This window comes from Chelonoidis abingdonii, chromosome 20 (genome assembly GCF_003597395.2).
Source record: "Chelonoidis abingdonii isolate Lonesome George chromosome 20, CheloAbing_2.0, whole genome shotgun sequence".
NCBI lineage: Eukaryota > Metazoa > Chordata > Testudines > Testudinidae > Chelonoidis > Chelonoidis abingdonii.
This window is the reverse complement of record NC_133788.1, coordinates 24,285,410-24,305,138: the sequence shown is the minus strand read 5'-3', so window position 1 is coordinate 24,305,138 and position 19,729 is coordinate 24,285,410. Positions and strand designations below refer to the sequence as shown.

The following is a 19,729-nucleotide window of genomic DNA, read 5'->3' as shown; positions in this document are numbered from 1 at the left end:
GTTCTTAGCAGATGCTTGTCTGCATAATAGCCACTTTACAATCCCTTGCTTAAGGGATCCTCTTACTGGAACAGAAAGTGGTGCTGCAAGGTGAGAATAAATTCCATTTTATAAAGTGGTAGGAGAGAAGATTTCACAAAATCTTAATCTGCCTGGTACGGTGAGTCCCTTACTTTCATGAACACTAAATTCATCAACAAAATAGTATTGCAAAGATGTAATGGATTTTTCTTTCTCTAATAGCCTTTCTACTTTAATATACAGGGTTCCCAGGTTTTAGACTTTTAAGAATTTTAATAGTGATTTAGAACCTGACAAGATGTAATCTGATGCTACCTATGTGCAAGTTCTTCCCATGCAGTCTTTGCTTATCTGCCCCAGCCATGACCTTCAAGTAATTTTGACTGAATTATGCCTATTTTTCAGACATAATTGGAATCTGTAAGAGCTATGAAGACATCTCTAAAATTACAGTGAAATCTAGTAATAGAGAGGTGTCCAAGAGGAATGTGCATTTGATGGATAGATCTGGGAAGATGGTGACAGCTACTCTGTGGGGAGATGAGGTAAGTACCCTGTTACCTGTTCTGAATTTTCAGATATATAAAAAGAAGACTGGGTATGGTATGTCACCTGAGGCAGGTAATAGTCCTGGGCTAAGGGAGCGGATGCATCTCAGTACTGAGGGCAAAAGTTTTATTTTGGCTTTACTCTGTTCTGACATTGTTAGCCTTTCTCCAAAATAACTTTATACCGTGGCTGATCTGATGTAGTTTTGAGCAACACTGTGCATCATGTCTGTCAGGGTCTGAAGATAAACAGGCTTCTGATTCAGGAATCCAATGTCAGCATTAGCTCCAGGTGAGCTGCTGCTTGATCAAGCAAGAGCTCTATGACCAAAGGTTCAAGCAGAGTTAAGGTTTATTTGTAGGGCAGGGTCCTTGGAACCCTGACTAAAACCAGTGCTTGTAGGGTTGTGAGGAGGAGTCAACCTCAGAAAGCTAGCAGGAATAAACAGCTAATGAATACATTTGAACTGGGGTTTGGGGGACATGGGCTCAATTTTAAGCATTGCCATAAATGTCTGATGTGGCCTTGAACAAGTCACGTTGTTGTTTTCTAGCAATATGGTAGGCTCTTGTTGATCTGTGCCCCAGTTTCCTGTATGTAAAATGGATATGATTCTGATCTACCTGACAAAGATTCTTTTGAGGCTAGATGTTCAGAAGTCACACAGCTTCTCTGATGGAAGGTGCCACAGAAGAGCTAAATGTTAACTCCATGCAAATAGCCCTTTTGTGCAGCTATAAACATGAATTGAAACTGTTTTCTGCCACAGACTGGAGAGGATGAGCAAGCTGAGAGGGAGGAGAGGGGCACAATATGGGTAGTGAATGGCAAGTCTGCTGCTGCAGGCAGAGATCTGTGACCTGTGTGATCTGGCAGGATCTCTTGAATATAAGCACTCACTGTCTTCAATCCTTGTCTTGTACTGCAATTTTTTGGCACGACTGAATATTGGGGTTGGTGGGGTGGATTGATTTTTAATCATCAATTTTAATCATGATTTAAATCAGCAAGCAGGAAATCTTCTTTTAAATGATCAATCTTTAGTCATGTTTTGCATTTATACTTTGAGTTATTGTCATAAAAAAGTTGATTCTCATTGGTTGGTAACAATTATAGCATGTTAGTTTGTAACTAAATTTAGCCTGTACTCTAAATTTTGTGCTTCTTTTTGCTACTAAGGAAGATACACTTTACCAATACCCAATTCTATAGTTTGTTACATTTATTCAGATTCTTATATTTTTATATTTTTGTTATTGCTATTGTTGGTGGACGATGTATTTCTTTACTAGATTAATTTTTTTTTTTTTACTTGTGCTTTGTGTAAAGCTCTGTGTTAGATGGAAATTCAATTTCAATTAAGAATGTGCATCATTTTAATTTTTTTATTAGTTAAAAATATCGTATGTGCTGGATACATAAGGAAAAAAAGCTTATCAAAACATGTTTTCTATTTCATAAATCATTCTTTAATAAAGGAAGAATTATAGAATCATATAAATGTAGAGTTGGAAGCGACCTCAATGTTTATAAGCATATTTTAATTTTGTAAGCATACTCTCCACTCTATTATCCAAGTCATGAATGAAAAGATTCAATGGTACTGGACTCAGGACAGATTTCTGCAGGACCTCAGTAGATTCGTCCTCCCAATTTGACGGCAAACCATGGATACCTACTCTTTGAGTGATGACAGGTTTCAGAGGGGTAGCCGCGTTAGTCTGTATCAGTAAAAACAATGAGGAGCCCAAATAAATTTTAGTCTCTAAGGTGCCACAAGGACTCCTCATTGTTTTTACTCTCTGAGTATGGTCTTCCAACTAGTTATGCACCCATCTTTTAGTGATTTCATCTAGACCATATTTCCCTAATTTTTTCATGAAAATGTATGTAGGACTGTCAAAATCCTTACTAAAATCAAGATGACACCTACTACTTCCTCCTATCCACTAGGCCAGCAATCCTATCAAAGAAGATAAATAGGTTAGTTTGGCATGATTTGTTCTTGACAAATCCACACTGGCAATTTCTTATCACTGTATTGTCCTCCAGGGATACAGATTGTTTTAATAATTTTGTTTCTATGTGTTTCCAAGTATTGAAATTAGGCTGACTGGCCTATAATTTCCTGTCCCTCTTTGTTCCCCTTATTAAAGATAGGTACCTAAGTTCCTTATAAGCTGTGCAGCTGCGCAGCAGCCTATTTAGTGCCGTGCAGGTGCTCAAGGAACCCACTCAGGGACCTGCTGGAGAAGGGGTGCCCTAGGCACGGCCAGAGGAGGGTGGACTGGGCCGGCCAGAGCAGCCCAGCCTGACCCCGGAGCGACCCGGACCCAACTGGGGGATCCTGACCTGACCCTGGAGCAGTCTGGACCCCGGCACAGCCGGGGTGGCCCTGCCCTGGCACGGCCTTCCCCAGGCCAAGACCTGCTGGGGGAGGGGCACCTATCCTGCGGCCCTAGCCCCAGAGTTCCCACGGCTGGGAGAGGCGCCTCTCTCTCCCAGCCCAGGTGCTGCTGCGAGGGGAGTTCTCTCTCCCCTCCATAACCCCGGAGAACCAAATCCCTTACCACCTGCACCCCAACCCTCTGCCCCAGCCCGAAGCCCCCTTCCATGCTCTGACTCCTTTGGCCCCACCCCCACCACATGAATTTTGATACGAGCACCAATATGAAGGTGATGTGTCACATATCACCTCCATATTGGTGCACATAAAATTCATTCTGCACGTGGGTGGGAAAAATTAGGAGGAACACGGATATTTACTGTATTTCCTCTTGTCCAGTCCCCTAGGACCTCACCCATTTTCCATGAGTTCTTGAAGATAATCAGTAAAGGTCCTGAGATAGCTTTAGCTAGTTCTTTAAGTACCCTAGGGTGAATTTAATCAAGTCTTGTTAATTGGAATCCATCTAATTATCTAAATGGTCTTTAACCTGTTCTTTCCCTATTCTAATGTGTGTCCCTTCCCCCTGATGGTTCATATTAATTGTGATAAATATTCATCTGTAGCTAGTGAACTGAAGTGATTCTTTCTGGTCACCATGCCTTTCAAGATTTTGAAACTAGTAGATTTCATTCTCTTGCAGTGGCACTGGAACCAGGGGGGCCCAGGAGAGCGAAAGCCCTTCCAATTTTTGCCAGGGCGGACCCTGTCCCATTCCCTTCCTCTTCTCCCCAAGACTCCACCCCTGACCAGACCAGCTTGGAGCCTGGCCAGCTGCGGGAGCCTTGCAGACACTCAACCTGCCTGTGGTGCGGGGGAGCTTAGAGCAGCTTCCAGCCCATCATACCTTGGGTTCCCCTCCTAGCCCAGGGAAGGGTAGAGGTGGAGGGTTTGCAGCTCCACTCCGGCTCACCACAGCTGCCCATGTGGCTCTGGCTCGGATGGGAGGCCTTGGAGCCGCTGCCCTGCCATGGTAAGAGCTGGGCGGGCAGCTTGGGGAGCCATGGACTCTCCACCTGCCCTGGGTGGAGGGCCCAGGGGGCGTGTCATGGGCAGGGGACTGCTCTCGGCAGGGCCCCCTCACCACAGGTAGGTGGAGGGTCAGCCGTGGCTGCCCATGCACCTCTTATCATGGCCGAGCTGTGGCTCCGAGGCCCTGGCTGGAGCTGGGTCAAGGAGAGTTGCACAAACAGCTGTGGTGAGCCTGGGTCCCTCCACCTGCCCAGGGCAGGGACACGGGCAGGTGGCTGCTTTTGCCCCCACTCCAGGAAGGGGGGAAGGGGCAGGACCTGCAGGGGAAGGAGGTGGGGCCCCCATCCCACCCACCTACTTTTGGGAAGGCTCCAACACCCTTGTCTTCTTGCACTTCCTTTCTTCTTCCAATCTATGAATAAAAATGAAGTTTTCCTGCTTTTTCAACTCACAACTGGTTTCTTAACTTTTAATGAACTAGTCATTGAACTGAACTAATTGAACAAACTGATATGAAGAAGATATTCCCTCCGCACCTGCAAAAGAGGTTACTGTTGTCAAAAGCCTAAACAGCAGCATGTGCCCCTGGAACTGGCAAAGGCTCCCCATGAGGGCAAGCCAGCCGCTAAGACCCCTTGGGGCAGTGGAGGGCTGCAGATCCCTTGAGACAAAGCAGTGCTCTCCACCTCTGCACCGCAGGTTGCCAGAGTCGCAGCCCAGATGCTCTGGGGCTCATCCTCCGTCACCAGCACCACGTTCACCTAGTTCCTGGTGCTAAGTCAATGACTTCCACCAGTACAATTGTTTGACTTTCTTTAAAACTTGCCAGCAAATATGCACTGCTTATTATTTTTTATATTTAATTTAAATGATTTAAATTGATAACACAGGGTGTCTGTTTTAAATTTAATTTTAAACAGGCTTTATTTTGAAGAATAAACCTGTATTTGATTTAAATTAAAAAAAATCTGATTTAAGTTTTTTACAATAGTAAAATAAAACAAAACAAAAAACCCCCACCCTGTTATCTACCCCCAAGGATGAGTATGTGAAAGAATGGTTCATGGTCTCTTTGAGTATGGTGGATGTGACCAACACCATTGCCAACTCTAGTCTCAATCTTTCAGCTTCTCCCCTTGTGTTCACCCACCACAACGTGATGACAACACGACTTCCTGGGAGTTGTTCCTTGTCTGAGGCTCTAGGTTCTAGAAACTTCTTAATCTCTAAACAGAGCTGCTGAAGGGTATGGGGTTCTCTTCTCTTTGGGGATGTTTCTGTGAAAGTGCCCAGATGACATTGATCTTAATAAATTTTGTTTCAGTTAAACTGAGAAAATGAAATTAAAAGAAAAAATGTTTGCTTAATATATCCAGATTTACGCTTCTCATAAGCTAAAATAGATAAGGCAGTCTCAGTTTTGCTAGAGGACAAAAAAAAAAAAAAAGTAAGTAGCTTGCATCTCCTGAAAGCAATCATTTCTCTGACCACTCAGGTCTTCCTGTCAGCATGTTACTGTCTAGAGTGAGATCACCCTCAGGTTAAGTCTTTTCTGATCCAGGGCAGCAACTCTCCCTTTCCAAACATTTTTCTCCAGTTAAATGCGTACACACTAGGGTTTGGGGACTTCCTGCATTCCCTGAGATTGGCAATTGGGGATACAAAAATCCTTTAAACAATGATTAATAGCCCATTTTCAAAGGCTTAATGACCTAGCTGTACCTCATAAATACAGCTAGATAGTCTGGTCTAGTTTGGGCCTGTTTAGTCATGATCTATGAATTATGAACTGAGGTGAGCTGCCACATTAGGCCATTAATGTTTTTTGTGTTTTCACAGGCTGAAAGATTTGATGGTTCTAGACAACCTGTGGTAGCCATCAAAGGAGCCAGAGTCTCTGATTTCGGTGGCCGGAGTCTCTCTGTTCTGGCCTCGAGTACGGTCGTGGTGAACCCAGATAGTCCAGAGGCATTTAAGCTCCGAGGATGGTATGATTGTGTACTTGTGTTGAATAGAGGGGACTGCCTATTGCTTGACTTTATCTTGTTGAGGATTCTGTTCTTGTTTTACTCCTGTAATCCACATGTGAGCAGTCTATAGAGCATTAAGAAAGGAACCATGGGATTTGGGTTCTAAATAGAACAGTTTCTATTTCTCTTGGAGGCATTATGGCCTTTGAGAGGTTGGTTTTAAAATTCTTAAACTGACAAACCTGTAATCCTATAGCAAACTAAGAAGAAATTGGAGAAGAAGCAATTAGAGTGGAAGTGGTGTGTGTTGACCCAGATCCTTGGAAGGCAGCATGAAATCAGACTTTTAGCAACTCTGCTTCTATGGGTTTTACCTGAGAGAGTGTTTTTCTTCCACGAGCTTTGTCCACTCTGCAGGATCTTATATGGGTTCAGCTAATGTGAGTGGGAGGAATAGTTTTGATTCTTGAAAGATTTTGTTGTATTGCAGTCTCCTTTTCCATTTTTAGATGCCTTTTATGGTATAACAAAATAACATCAGATCTTTGTCAGCAAAGTAATGTATTTCCAGAGGTTCCCCTAATGCTGCTAGATTACAAGCACTGGTAAGAGGAAACTACAACGGTAGGAAGGATCTAGTGGATGAGGCACTGGACTGGGGCTGAGATCCTGGATTCAATGCCTGGCTCAGTCATACACTCCCTATGCGATCTTGCACAAGTCACTTAATCTACGCTGTGCCTCCATTTCTCACCTGTAAAATGAGATACTTCCATACCTCACAGGACTGTTGAGAATAAAATCATTAATGGTTCCGAGGTTCAGATACTGCTCTGATTTTCATTAGATGCTGTTTTTTACAAAGTGCTGTCAGCATGCTCAGTCTGTACCAGATACAGACATAGCCCTTCCTTCAAGGGGGTTACGCTCTAGTAGGCAGCGAGCATCAGACCCACTGGGGAATGTGGAAGAGGGCTCTATCTTAAGATGCATGTTTTTGTTTGTTTTAATGTAAATGTAGGCTCATGTTTGTGGGCTCTGTACAATAAGTGAGGTTTGAGGAGGAATTTTAAAGGAGTGGGAGCCTGGTGGAGGGCCCACCATGGAAAAAAGTGTGAAAATGAGCATGATGGAAGAGGAGAGGGTAAAAAGTAAGAAATGAGATCAAAGATATAGGGGAGAGCAGAGGTGTGCAGTCTGAAAGGTGAGGATGAGAAGCTTAACCCCCCACCCCCCATCCCCTGGCTGATGGAATTGCTACCTTTAAATAAACATAACTAATATTGAGCAACATGGCGGAGAATAGTGTATTTGGCACTGTACTTTAGGCTGCTTAAAAAAAACTTGGAGCAAGTTAGCCCATTATATGACCTACTAGATCTTCCTGATAGTTGGCTTTTTCTCATGCTTCACCAGCGTTAATATTTCATGGGTGGTTGCCTATGGACAGTAACTTAGAGCTCTTGAAATTAGTGTTTACACTAACATAGCCACGTATTGTGATGGTTTAGTCTGATGTCTGTGTTGCACTGTACTGAAAGTCATAAGACCTTTCAGTACAGAGAAGAGTGCATGGCCTCCCAAATGAACTGGAGACCCTTTCCTCCCTAAGAAAAGCTAAACAAACAGTACGTTAAAGTAACAATGCACAGCAGTTCCTCAGGGATGGGAAGATAAACACTAATAATTACTTCAGCTTTTCAGTTTCCTGGGTCTGGAATATCAGAATCCTAAATAATATCTTTTTTGAGAGTTATAGATTTTTGTTAGTTCAAGATCATAATGTCCTTCCCTCCATCAGAGAATGGGTTTTGTCTGTCAGTGCCACTTGTCACCTGGCTGCGGTTGCTGGAGCATGAAGTGATGGTCGTTCACCATCCTGCTCTCAGCCTCTTCTGACCTTGAGGGTGGAGACAGATAGGGTCATAACTCAACCTCTGATTCTCCCACTTGGCACCATCCGTCTGTTTTTAGACTTACTTTAATATTTGAGGGAAGCTTGGAGAAGATGTGCCTTTGGAAGAGGCTTGGAGTAAGGGCTTGGGAGCCTTGTGAATTGATACCAGTTACTTTGGAAAACTATGTACAGGGTGCATTTGCTTTTTTATGCAATACACTTGAGTTCCATTTCAGTGACTCCCAGGCTTTCAAGTCTCCTCTTCCCAAGACTTCAGTTCCCCTCTGAGGCCTCCCTCAGCCCCATTCAAAGTGCACATAGGTTGAGGCAAGGCTTCGTAAAAAGCCCTTACCTCAGCCCTGCGTGATTTCAGTCCAGTTTTCAGTCTGCAACTAAGTTAGTCATGCACATATTGAGTGCTGCAACTGCCTTAGCTGCATACTTCATAAGCTCAGGAAGAGAATTGTATGCAAAGTGCAGTTCTTCTTTGAGTGCTTGCTCACATTGATTCCATTCTAGGTGTGCACGCACCCACGTGCATGGTCGTTGGAGATTTTTGCCTTAGCAGTGTCCGTAGGGTCGCCAGTGGAACCCCATTGAGTGTCGCACTCGTGCACCAGTATATCAGGCTCAGCCGACCCTATGCCCTCTCAGTTCCTTCTTACTGCTCGTAGTGGTTGGTTGCCGCGCCTTCCCTTGCATTGCAAGGGCTAGCGATTTTCATTTACTGTCTTCAAACCTTAAGGCCTTGTAAATAGTTTTGTTCATATCACTTAGTGTTAAGTAGTTAAGTGTAGTTAATAGTTAGCAGTTAGGGTCCCAGCGGGGACTTTGCCCTAGGCAGTGCATGCCCCGGTCTCCCGGGTTTAAGCCCTGCGTGGTCTGCAACAGGCCTATGCCTATAAGTGACCCCCATAGCAGCTGCCTCAAGTGCTATGGGGAGTGACACATTAGAGACGTGCCAAATTTGTAAGAACTTCTGTCCCAGCACACAAAAGGAGTGGGATATTTGGCTATCGGCTCTCCTCATGGAGTCCGCCTTTTCTCTGGCCTCTGTGCAGCCCCACCAGGACTCGCTGAGTACCTCTGCCTCGGTGCTCAGTGCATTCCCAGTACTGTTCCCTTTCGCTGGTGCCCAAAACGACGACTAAAGAACATGGCTCCCTGGCACCAAGCAAAAAGGGCCAGGAGCCGTCCAGCAAAGGACCCGCTTCATGCTTCCTGGCCACTCCAGATCCATGCACTCGCACTGTCCCCCTAGCCGGGGCTCTTCGTCCCATGAAAGGTCCCACCACCGACTCCCAGGAGCAGCATTGGACCAAAAAACCTGGTAGCACCAACGCCTTCACAGGCTTCTCTGGCGCAGGCCTCAGCCCATGCTGCCAATCCAGCATGTGCCCCCGGAACTGGCAAAGGCTCCCCACAACGGCAAGCCAGCCACTAAGACCCCTTGGGGCAGTGGAGTGTCGCTGATCCCTTGAGATAAAGCAGTGCTCTCCACCTCTGCACCGCAGGTCACCAGAGTCGCAGCCCGGATGCTTCGGGGCTCATCCTCGGTCACCAGCACCATGTTCATGGTCGCCGCTGTCTCAACGCAGATTGCCTAGAGCAAGATGGTGCGACGCTGCTCCCCCTTCCACCGATCATCCTTTCGGCACAGGTTCTGGTCGTCTGCATCGTGGGAGAGCTCCCCATTGCCTCTCCAGTTGCCCCGGCACTGATCACCTTGCTCCGGGCACCGGTCCCCAAAGGCAATGGTCAGCAAGCAGACCCAGGTGTCAACAGCCCCACCGTGGTCAATGGAATGGGATTCTCTTGCACTGAAGCCCAGTTCAGCCCCTCACTTAGTCTGCACCCATGCAAATGGGCACGTGAGCGTACGTTGACATTTCCAACTCAGCAGCACAGCCAGTGGATGATGCAGTGGCATTATTGGGGCACAAAGGGAATGCCAGTTGTGGCGATGCTCCTTTCTCACCACTCATCGGCTGTTGCCTCAGAGCAGCAGCTGGTGGCACCGGGCTTGGTGCAGAGGGCATGCATGGTGGTTGAAGCAGAAGGAACAACACTCACCCCCTAAGCCTTCCTCCCCCGTGGGGGAAGATGCCCTGGAACCTCCCCTGGTGGTGCAGTCATCGTCCTCGTCCCCAAAGGAGGCAGTTGCGGGTCCCTCGAGGGCAAACCCGCTGGACAATTTCAAGACTCAGCAGAGCCTGATGTTCCAGGTGGTTGAGAACTTGGCCCTGGAAGTGGAGGAAATGGCTGAGCAGATGGACATCTTGTTTAACATTCTGTCTGCTCCACTCCAACCCATGTTGCACTATCGGTGCATGATGGTATCCTTAAGATTGCCAGTGCTCTCTGGCAAATTCATTCCTCCCACTTCAAAGAGGGCTGAAAAGAAGTTCTTTGTCCCGGCCAAGGGGTTTGAGTACTTGTATACTCACCTGCTCCCAGGCTCACTTGTGGTCTCTGCGGCTAACGAAAGAGACAAGGAGAGGCATACCAGTTTGACTCTCAAGAATAAAGAGGTTAAACAGTTGAATCTGTGAGAAAATTTATTTGATGGACAGTTTGCAGTTCCGGGTGGCAAACCATCAGGTTCCCTTGGGCTGTTACAACTTCAAGTTATGGGACTCCCTTCATAAGTTCAAGCAGTCCCTTCCACAGGGTTTGACCCAAGAATTTGGCACTTTGGTGAGGAGGAGAGCACTGTGGTCACCAGGTGCTCCCTTCAGATGGCATGCGATGTGGCGGACTCGGCAGCTAGGGTGGTTGCATTGATGATGGTGATGAGGTGCAGCTCCTGGCTTCAAAAAAAAAAATAAAAATTGGAGATATACCAATCTCCTAGAACTGGAAGAGACCTTGAAAGGTCATTGAGTCCAGCCCCCTGCCTTCACTAGAAGGACCAATTTTTGCCCCAGATCCCTAAGTGCCCCCCTCAAGGATTGAACTCACAACCCTGGGTTTAGCAGGCCAGTGCTCAAACCACTGAGCTACCCCTCCCCCAGCTTCAGACTGCTGATCTCTCCTAGGAAATGCAGACCTCCATCCAAGACCTCCCATTTGATGGGAACAGTCTCTTTTCAGACCAGACTGAAGCGAAGCTACGTGGGCTGAAGGACACCAGGGCCACCCTTCACTCGCTGGGAATACATATGCCGCAGCCTGCGAGGAAGCAGTTACAGCCGCCCCCGCCACCTTGGCCTGGGCAGTCTCACCAGGGGCCTGCAAGAAGGGACAGAGATGCTAGTTTCAGCCGCTGTCGCCCTTCTTCCTCCCGCTCACCCATGCAACCTGATCTGGCAAAACATTCCAGGGGCCAGATGCTGTCTTGTTGAGGTTCAGAGTGATACTCCAGTCTCTGTCCAGGATCCATCCGCTCATTCCTCAACCATCTGTGTTCCTTCCATTCGGCCTGGTCCCAAGTCACCTCAGACCATTGGGTGCTAGACATAGTGTCTCACAATTACACCGTGCAATTTTTGGTCACCCTTCCTTCCCTCCCTCATTCCTCCCCATCTCTCTTCAGGGACCCTTCTCACAAGCAACTCCTTGTTCAGGAGGTTGAGAACCTCCTGTGCATGGGGTCGGTGGAGGAGATCCCTTGGGACCTACTCACACTACTTTCTAATTCCAAAAGCAAAAGGTGGCCTCAGATCCATTCTGGACCTGTGACACCTCAACAATTCTCTCAAAAAGTTGAAGTTTCACATGATGTCTCTGGCCTCCATTGTCCCCTACCTGGATCCGGGAGACTGGTATGCTGCTTTTGACTTGAAGGATGCCTATTTCCACATCTCCATCTTCCAAAGTCACAGATGTCCTCCATTTTATAGTGGGCGAATGCCATTTCCAATTTACGGCGCTCCCCTTTGGCCTCTCATTGGCTCCTAGGGTTTTTACCAAATGTATGGCCCCAGTGGCCGCTTACCTCAGAGGTTAAGGGGTCCTGGTCTTTCCATATCTCAAAATGGTTCATCAAGGGCAGGTCCTGGAACCAAGTATAGAGAAGCCTTGATCTGGTGCGTTCCACCTGCCATGACCTGGGCCTGTTGATAAACAAGAAAAAAATCCACCTTAAGGGCAGTCCAACACAGAGTTCATTGGAGCAATTCTCAACTCCACGCAAGCCAGAGCCTTTCTTCTGGAGGTGCGTTTTCAGAGTACGTCTGACCTGATTTCTCATGTGAGGAGCTGCATGCTCACCACGGCTCACACTTGCTTGCGGTCGTTGGGCCACATGGGCTCCTGTGCCTATGTGGTCAGTCATGCCCAGCTCCACCTCTGGCTTCTGCAAGTGTGGCTGGCATCAGTCTACACCTCCAAAAGACATGATCTAGACCTGGTGGTCTGGATGCTGGATCACATCCTCTTGTCCCTGAATTGGTGGCAGGATGCTGGATTGGTGTTGCAGGGTGTTCCCTTTGTGATCCCATCCCCATCACTGATCCTGATCTCCGATGCTTTGGACCTGGGCTGCGAAGCCCAACTGGGCGAGCTGAGCTCCCAGGGCTGATAGTTGCAGGATGATCTGGCCCTCTACATTAATGTCAGGTAGCTCAGAGCAGTTCCCCATGCCTGTCAGGCCTTCTTGCCCCACCTGAAAGGCAAAGTGGTGAAGGTCCTGATGGACAATACTGTCGCGCTGTATATCAACAGACAGGGTAGAGCCAGGTCATCAGCCCTCTGCCAAGAAGCTCCCAACCTTTGGCACTTCTGTGTGCGGCGTGCCATTTATCTGGTAGTCACTCAACTGCCCAGCACCAAAAATGTGCTAGCAGATCGCCTCAGCAGGATCTCTCGTCTCGCTATGAGTGCTTCATCTGGAGGCGGCCAGTATGATCTTTTGGAAGTGGGGGACTCCCTAGGTGAACTTGTTCGCGCCCTGCCAGAACAGGAAATGCTATGTATTTTGTTTGCTCCAGGGGATGGACAGGGGCCCTCATGTACGCCTTCCTGCCACTGTCATTGATCCAGAATCCTCGTGAAAATCAAGCATAACAGGACAAGGGTTATCCTGATAGCCCCTAAGTTGCCTCGATATGGACCTTTCAGTAGCCGAGCTGCTGCGACTCCCTCTCTGGCCGGACCTGCTGTCTCAGAATCATGGCAGTCTCCTGCACATGAACTTGGAGATGCTGCACTTGACAGCGTGGGTGCTGCATGGTTACATGTGGACAAGCAGGAATGCTCGACCCTAGTGCAACAGGTTTTGCTGGGTAGCAGAAAACCCTCCACCAGTGTGACCTATCGGGCAAAGTGGGAAAGGTTTACATGCTGGGCCTTGGATCAGCGCTTCTGAGCCCAGCAGGCCTCCCTGCAAATGATCCTGGACTATCTCCCGCATCTCTAGCTCCAAGGCTTGTCACTGTCAGTCATGGTCCACCCGGCTGCTATTTTTGGCTTTCCATCCTCTCTTCCAAGGCAGGTTGATCTCCGCTCACAACATGATGGCCTAATTCCTGAAAGGTCTGGAGAGTCTTTGTCCACACATCCGGGATCTGGTCCCTCTCTGAGATTTGAATCTCACGCTGTCAAGGCTCATGGGCCCTTTATTTGAATCTCTGGCATCCTACTCTTCTCCTTCTCTCCTGGAAGGCAGAGTTCCTGGTGGTAATTATGTCCGCCCGCAGAGTGTCTGATCTCAGGGCACTTACATCAGAACAACCCTATTCGGTGTTCTACAAGGATGTGGTTCAGTTGCAGCCGCACCCAGTGTTCCTGCCCAAGGTAGTCTCCCAGTTTCATACCGGCCAGGACATTTTCTAACTGGTCTTCTTTCTGAGGCCCCATAATTCCGAAGAGGAGTGCAGGTTACACACCCAGAGGTCTGGAGGGTGCTAGGCTTCTGTATCGACAGGACACAGCCTTAAATCAACGCAGCTCTTCATTGCTGTGGCAGACGGGATGAAAGGTCACCCAGTGTCTGCTCCGAGGATTTCGGCCTAGATCACAGTCTGCATCCGATACAGCTTTGAGTGTGCCTCCACTGGCGCTAGTCAAAGCGCTTTTGACTACAGTACAAGTGTCATCAGTGGGCTTACTGGCTCAGGTGCCGATTCAAGAGAGCTGCTATCTGGTCATCTGTCCACAAGTTTACATCCCTGGGATGATGCTGGCTTCGGCAGGGCAGTGCTGCAAGCTGCAGAACTGTGAACTCCAAACCCACCTCCATTGGCACGGCATGTGAATCACCTAGAATGGAATAGACGTGAGCAAGCACTCAAAGAGGAAAAAACGGTAACTTACCTTTTGCAATGGTTGTTCTTCGAGATGTGTTGCTCGTGTCCATTTCATTACCTGCCTTCCTTTACCTCTGTTGGAGTTGCCTGCAAGAAGGAACCAAGAGGGCATAGGGTTGGTGGCACCTGATATACTGATGCATGAGCATGACACTGAAGGGAGTGCCACTGCCGACCCTACAGATACCACTAAGACAAAAATCTTCTGCGACCGCACAGGTGGAGGCGCGCGTGCATACTTAGAATGGACTGGACGTAAGCAACACATCTCGAAGAACAACAGTTACAAAAGATAGGTAACTATTTTTTTTCAGCAGGTTATAACTTGGTCAAATCCAAACCAGTTTTCATCAGAACACTCAAAAGCACTTCTCAGTGAGGTCTGTCTTTGTGCCAGGTTTCAACTTTTACTCCCTAATCATTTGGGCTGTAGAGCTGTGCAGAAAAATGTTGCAAGAATTTATTACGATAGTTAAGTGGTGTTCCATTCTTCTCAAAAATAGCTGAACTGTTATTACTCAAAATTTACCAGAAGAAAATCCCTTTTGTGCAAAGACTGAAACTTCTGCTTCATGAGAAACTTCTGCTTCAAAGTGAGTGGCTGAAAATGGGATTAGAATCAAAAACTTATGCAGCCTTACCTATAATGGTCATTACTGCTCCTGTGGACTTCTGTTATTTCTTTGATGGATATATAACTAGTGGGTTTTTGAGAGAGCTTTTGCTACCCAAATCAAATGTGCCGTAATTCAATTACTGGTCATGGCTGTATTGATGCAAGAGGCTACCCTTTTGTGGACAGTGGTCTCTGGGAGGTTTGACACAATTGAAATGAGCTTTCTGCTGAAATAAATTGCCACTGCATTGAAATCACAACATCACCTGAGCAGGGCTTGTAGCACCAGCTTCACTAACAGACGTATTTGCTTATTTTCGCTCAAGAAAATATGATCTATTAAACACTGTTTGCCTTTCTTTAAAGCTGCGGGAAAGATAATTGCAGTGTGTAATTTAATTCTAATTATGCAAATATTATCTGGCTGCTTCTAAAATGCATACAGTTCCTGGTTTGGCCACTAGCTGGCATCAAAGCTATGGACATGTAAATCAGAATTTGTCCACCTTTGAGATTATAAAATACTATGCTAATTAAAACAGTATTAATTTATCCTAAAATTCTATTTTACTGTAATATGCACATGGTACAGTAATTGTTTCCTGTGGAAGTCGCTGATAAAATCGCTCTTGTATTAAGTATTTCAAACTAAATATAAGATTTTGGATAAGTCTGGCTGGTTTGCATTCCAAAAATGGAAGAATCTCTGTGCTTTTAGGTTTGATTCTGAAGGGCAGCTTTTGGAATGTACCTCAATCTCTGATCTGAGAGGTGGACCAACAACTGGAGGAAATACCAACTGGAAAACGTTGCATGAAGCTAAATCTGAAAATTTGGGACAAGGAGATAAGGTAAAATAGGTCTATTAAATGCAAACTGTGTATGCTGCATAGAAAATAAGTTAGGTTTTACATAGGTATGGTGTTTAAAGTTACCAGTTCTTGAGGGGGGATACCTGTGGAGACGGTTAGAACTTTTGATCTTACTGAGTTTGAACAGAGGTTAACCAGATCCTGAAGTTCATGATATCACTTATTTATTTTTCATATTATAATAGCAGCTAGAATCCCCAACAGAGTTCTGGACTCTGTTTTAAAAAAAAAAAAAAAAGAGAGGCACTCTACGACCAAATAGCTTTCAATCTAAATAGTTAAGACTAATTGTGAGAGGAGAAACAGGTATAAAGAGGTGAAGTGACTTCCCCAAGGTCACACAGCAGGTCAGTGGAAGAGTTACATAAGAACATAATGATGGCCGTATTAGTTCAGACCAAAAGTCCATCTAGCCCAATATCCTGTCTTCCAACAGTGGCCAATGTCAGGTGCCCTAGAGGGAACGAACAGAACAGGGAATCATCAAGTGATCCATCCCCTGTCGCCTATTCCCAGCTTCTGGTAACAGAGGCTAGGGACACCATCCCTGCCCATCCTGGCTAATAGCCATGGATGGGACCTATCCTCCGTGAATTTATCTAGTTCTTTTTGGGGTTAGAACCCATGTCTGAGTCACAGTTCAGTGCTCTGTTAATGATGTCACACTGCCTTTTGGTTTTGAAATTTAAATGCTAAAGCTTCGTGGCATAAACCTACCAACATCTAAAGGGTAGGAAGAGACTTTTCATATAGGTAGGTTATTCCATAATTGCCCATTATGAAGTTTTTTTATGTCTTCCTCTGAAGCATCTGGTGCTGGCCACTGTCAGACAGACTAGACTTGATGAACCATTGGCATGGCAGTTCCTGTGTTCTTTTATTCTGCAGGCTGTGGTTTTACTGAATGTTAGTTTGCAGCACACTCTATTATATATAGATCCTCTGCCTTTTGTAATTTCACTCTCTAAAGAAGAATGGGGAAAGTATGAAATTTTGTTGTTGTGAGTGAACAACAGAACGTGAATCTCCAGTCTTGACTAGAGATAATGGGAAAGCAAATGTGCTCATTCTTATAAACTAAGGATTGTGAACATGGTTCAATGAAGATTTAGGGACTTCATTTAACTTAATAGAACCCAAGAGCAGTGGCAGCAGCAGATTTGAGTTGCAAGTCCCAGTGACCCATAAATGTGAGGTCTATTAGTCATAAAAATCCAGCTATGGCCTTTCATGTTTTCCAATTAGTTTAGAACTTAGATTCAGAAACAAAAATCCCAATGTTTTGTGGGTAATGTTGCTCTCTCATTCTCTCAGGCAGATTATTTTAGCTGTGTGGGCACAGTGGTATTCCTACGCAAAGAGAACTGCATGTACCAGGCATGTCCCTCTCAGGACTGCAATAAGAAAGTGATAGATCAACAAAACGGACTGTATCGCTGTGAGAAATGCGATCGTGAGTTCCCCAACTTCAAGTATCGTATGATACTCTCGGTAAGTAAAAGGATTAGGTGAAAGTGTTGCTCATTGACCATATGCCTCATATAAACATAATTATACCCCTGTGTCTGAGAGAGTGGGGCAGCAGAACAGTGTGGTCCAGTGTATTTGGGTCCTGTGGATAAATGGGCATTAAGCAGCTTATGTGCTTTAACCAAGCAGGTTAGGAGTGTTTCATTGATCTGATTAGCAGTTTGTTTCCTGGTGCTTCAGTTAAAAGCTTTTTTTATTCCGAAAAGTTTCAGGCTAACCCAGTTGATTCTGGTTTGCAAGTGTGGCATGCAGTGCAAAACTTAGATGGCCCACATCTCTTCAGTTATGAAGATAAACTAATGTAAAATGGCATTTCTGGAGAGCAGTAATTGCACTTTTACAGCTGATACCTATATTTAGTTCATTCTTTTGTAGGTAATGTTCTGCGTCTCATGCATTAATGGAACCTGCTTCAGGATAGTGTGTCTGAGAATTGTTATTGTAACACCTGCTTGCACCACTTACATTGAGTTTCTTTTCAGCCTTTACATTTATAAAATGCTTTAAAAATAGTGGGTTGTGCCTGCCCTTAGAAGTGCTGTGCTGGGGGGTCTGCTTGGGAGGGGATCTATTGCTGCAATTTCACTTTGGGTAATACAAAGACTACATTAAACAGTGCTTCCAAACAGAAATACTCATCTTATTAGAAAATCTAAAAATGTACAAACTACTCTATGAATTAGTATTTCTACTGTGGAGTGTAGGGGGGATGTGGGAGGTGTGCTCATGAATTTCACACCACTTGAGTCTCCTGTTTTTCACAGAAGCCAGAGAATTCACTTAAGGATTTTGTTTGGTCCTTAACTTGTACCACGTTGTTGCTCGGTATTGTGGGAGTCTCAAGGTAGCGTGATTTTTTGCATGCTGTTTTGTTGGATACAAATTGGTTTGAGATGGAGACATTAAAATTAAATTAGGACACAAATTGGTTTCTTGAACTGATTGTGGTGATAGAGATTGCAGGCTAAAATAAAGCTCCAGCTTTGTCGATTCCCACGTGTGTTGGCATCTGAGTTAGTGAAGACCCCTGCTGTTCTGTTGAAAGCACTATGCATCTGACACTTAAACAAAATCTTTGAAGTTTGTGATAGCCTGTGCATCAAGTTCCAGTTTCCAAATGTGATCTGTAGGCCAGGCTTCTGTACAGCAATCCTTCCTGCCTGAGTGTCGTGTGGTTGTTATCAATCTGCATGCAGCTGCAGCTCCTGTTCACTGCAGCTAACTTCATTCATTGCTGTGTTGCACTGAGGCTAATGGTCTGTGTTCTGCTGTCACTTACACTAGTACTTCAGTGTGTTGGCAGCATACAGCCATTTCCCCCATATATGTTTAAATTACCAGCTTGTTGGCCTCTCCCTTTGATTCCAGTTGAAGCATGTTGCTAGACAGTCTGTACTGCCAAGAAAAAGATTGTTGCACTTCATCCACCAGTGAGTACAAATAGTTACAAAAGGGCAGGGAACTTGAGGCTGCAACAGTCTCACTTAAATTTTAAAGCTCTCCCCAGCTGTAAAATAAACCTTTGTTCTTGAGTTTTCTTGTGTGGGAGACAATTGGATTAAATGGCTGTGGACTCTTTATAGGTGAACATTGCAGACTGTCAGGAGAATCAGTGGGTGACATGTTTTCAGGAATCAGCAGAGGTCATTCTTGGGCAAAATGCTGCTTTCCTGGGAGAACTGAAAGAAAAGGTGAGTCAACTAGCTTGTTTTTACTTAACTTTACTTTAAAAAAAAAACAAACCTGTCTAGAGTATACAAGATTCTGTTTCCATGTGTTTTGTCACATGGGGTTTTGGAAGCTATGGTGGTAGCTGTAGCGCCACTATGCTACAACTACCCTCAAAAAGGTCTCTTGTCCTTTCTGATCCTGTAGTTAGACTTTTGTGACAATTCACTGACTCTAAAGGACCCTTGAAGGGTGTAGATTTGGATCCTACAGTGAGTTCTATAGGGACAGACCCCCATATGCACACACAACATCATTGAATTTAGCAGGGATTTGCAGAGGCCTAGGGTTCCACTCATGTGGCTCTCATTGCAAGATCAGAACTTTGTTTATTGAAATGAGTATACAAGGAGTATCTGAGAGATTCCTGCTAAATATAGCAGGAATCTCATTTTACCCATGTCTTCCTACTTTCTTGTTCACACTAGCCTAAGCTCCTATCAACTCAATTCTGAGGCTAATTTTACTGGTGCTGCTTAGTGGAATTCAGTTTTGTGGGCCTGACAAAAATTATGACTTTTTGAATAGTGTGTGCAGAGATGTTTTAGACATCTGTCTCACCAGATTAGAATAGTTTGATAATAAACCACTTAAGCTTTAATAAAAATGACAGTCTTTTCTTCTCTTTATGTATACATACCTCTCTTCTACCACAATTTCCCTCCCCTCTCCAAATTACCCCCCCCCCCAAAAAACCAAAAAGCTTTTTCGCTTGAAAATGATCTTTTGATGTCAAAGCTCATATCAGACATGAAGCAGGTCATTCAGAAATACTTGGCTTATTAAACTGACGTATTAAATGTTGCTGGACCCGAAGTCTTAGAGGAACTCTGTTGCGCAGGATGGCAACGTATTTTTAGCAGTCAGCTATATAACTTAA

General features: G+C 45.4%; 1 protein-coding gene across 1 annotated transcript in view; it reads left to right on the top strand.

Annotated features, from left to right (window-relative positions):
• Positions 1-19,729, top strand: part of RPA1 (replication protein A1) — a 44,631-nt gene that overhangs the window by 21,482 nt on the left and 3,420 nt on the right. Inside the window, exons 11-15 of the mRNA XM_032788308.2 lie at positions 427-566; positions 5,828-5,976; positions 15,438-15,570; positions 16,906-17,082; positions 18,705-18,812. Coding sequence (XP_032644199.1) covers positions 427-566; positions 5,828-5,976; positions 15,438-15,570; positions 16,906-17,082; positions 18,705-18,812 — 707 coding nt within the window. The remainder of the gene's footprint in view (positions 1-426; positions 567-5,827; positions 5,977-15,437; positions 15,571-16,905; positions 17,083-18,704; positions 18,813-19,729) is intronic.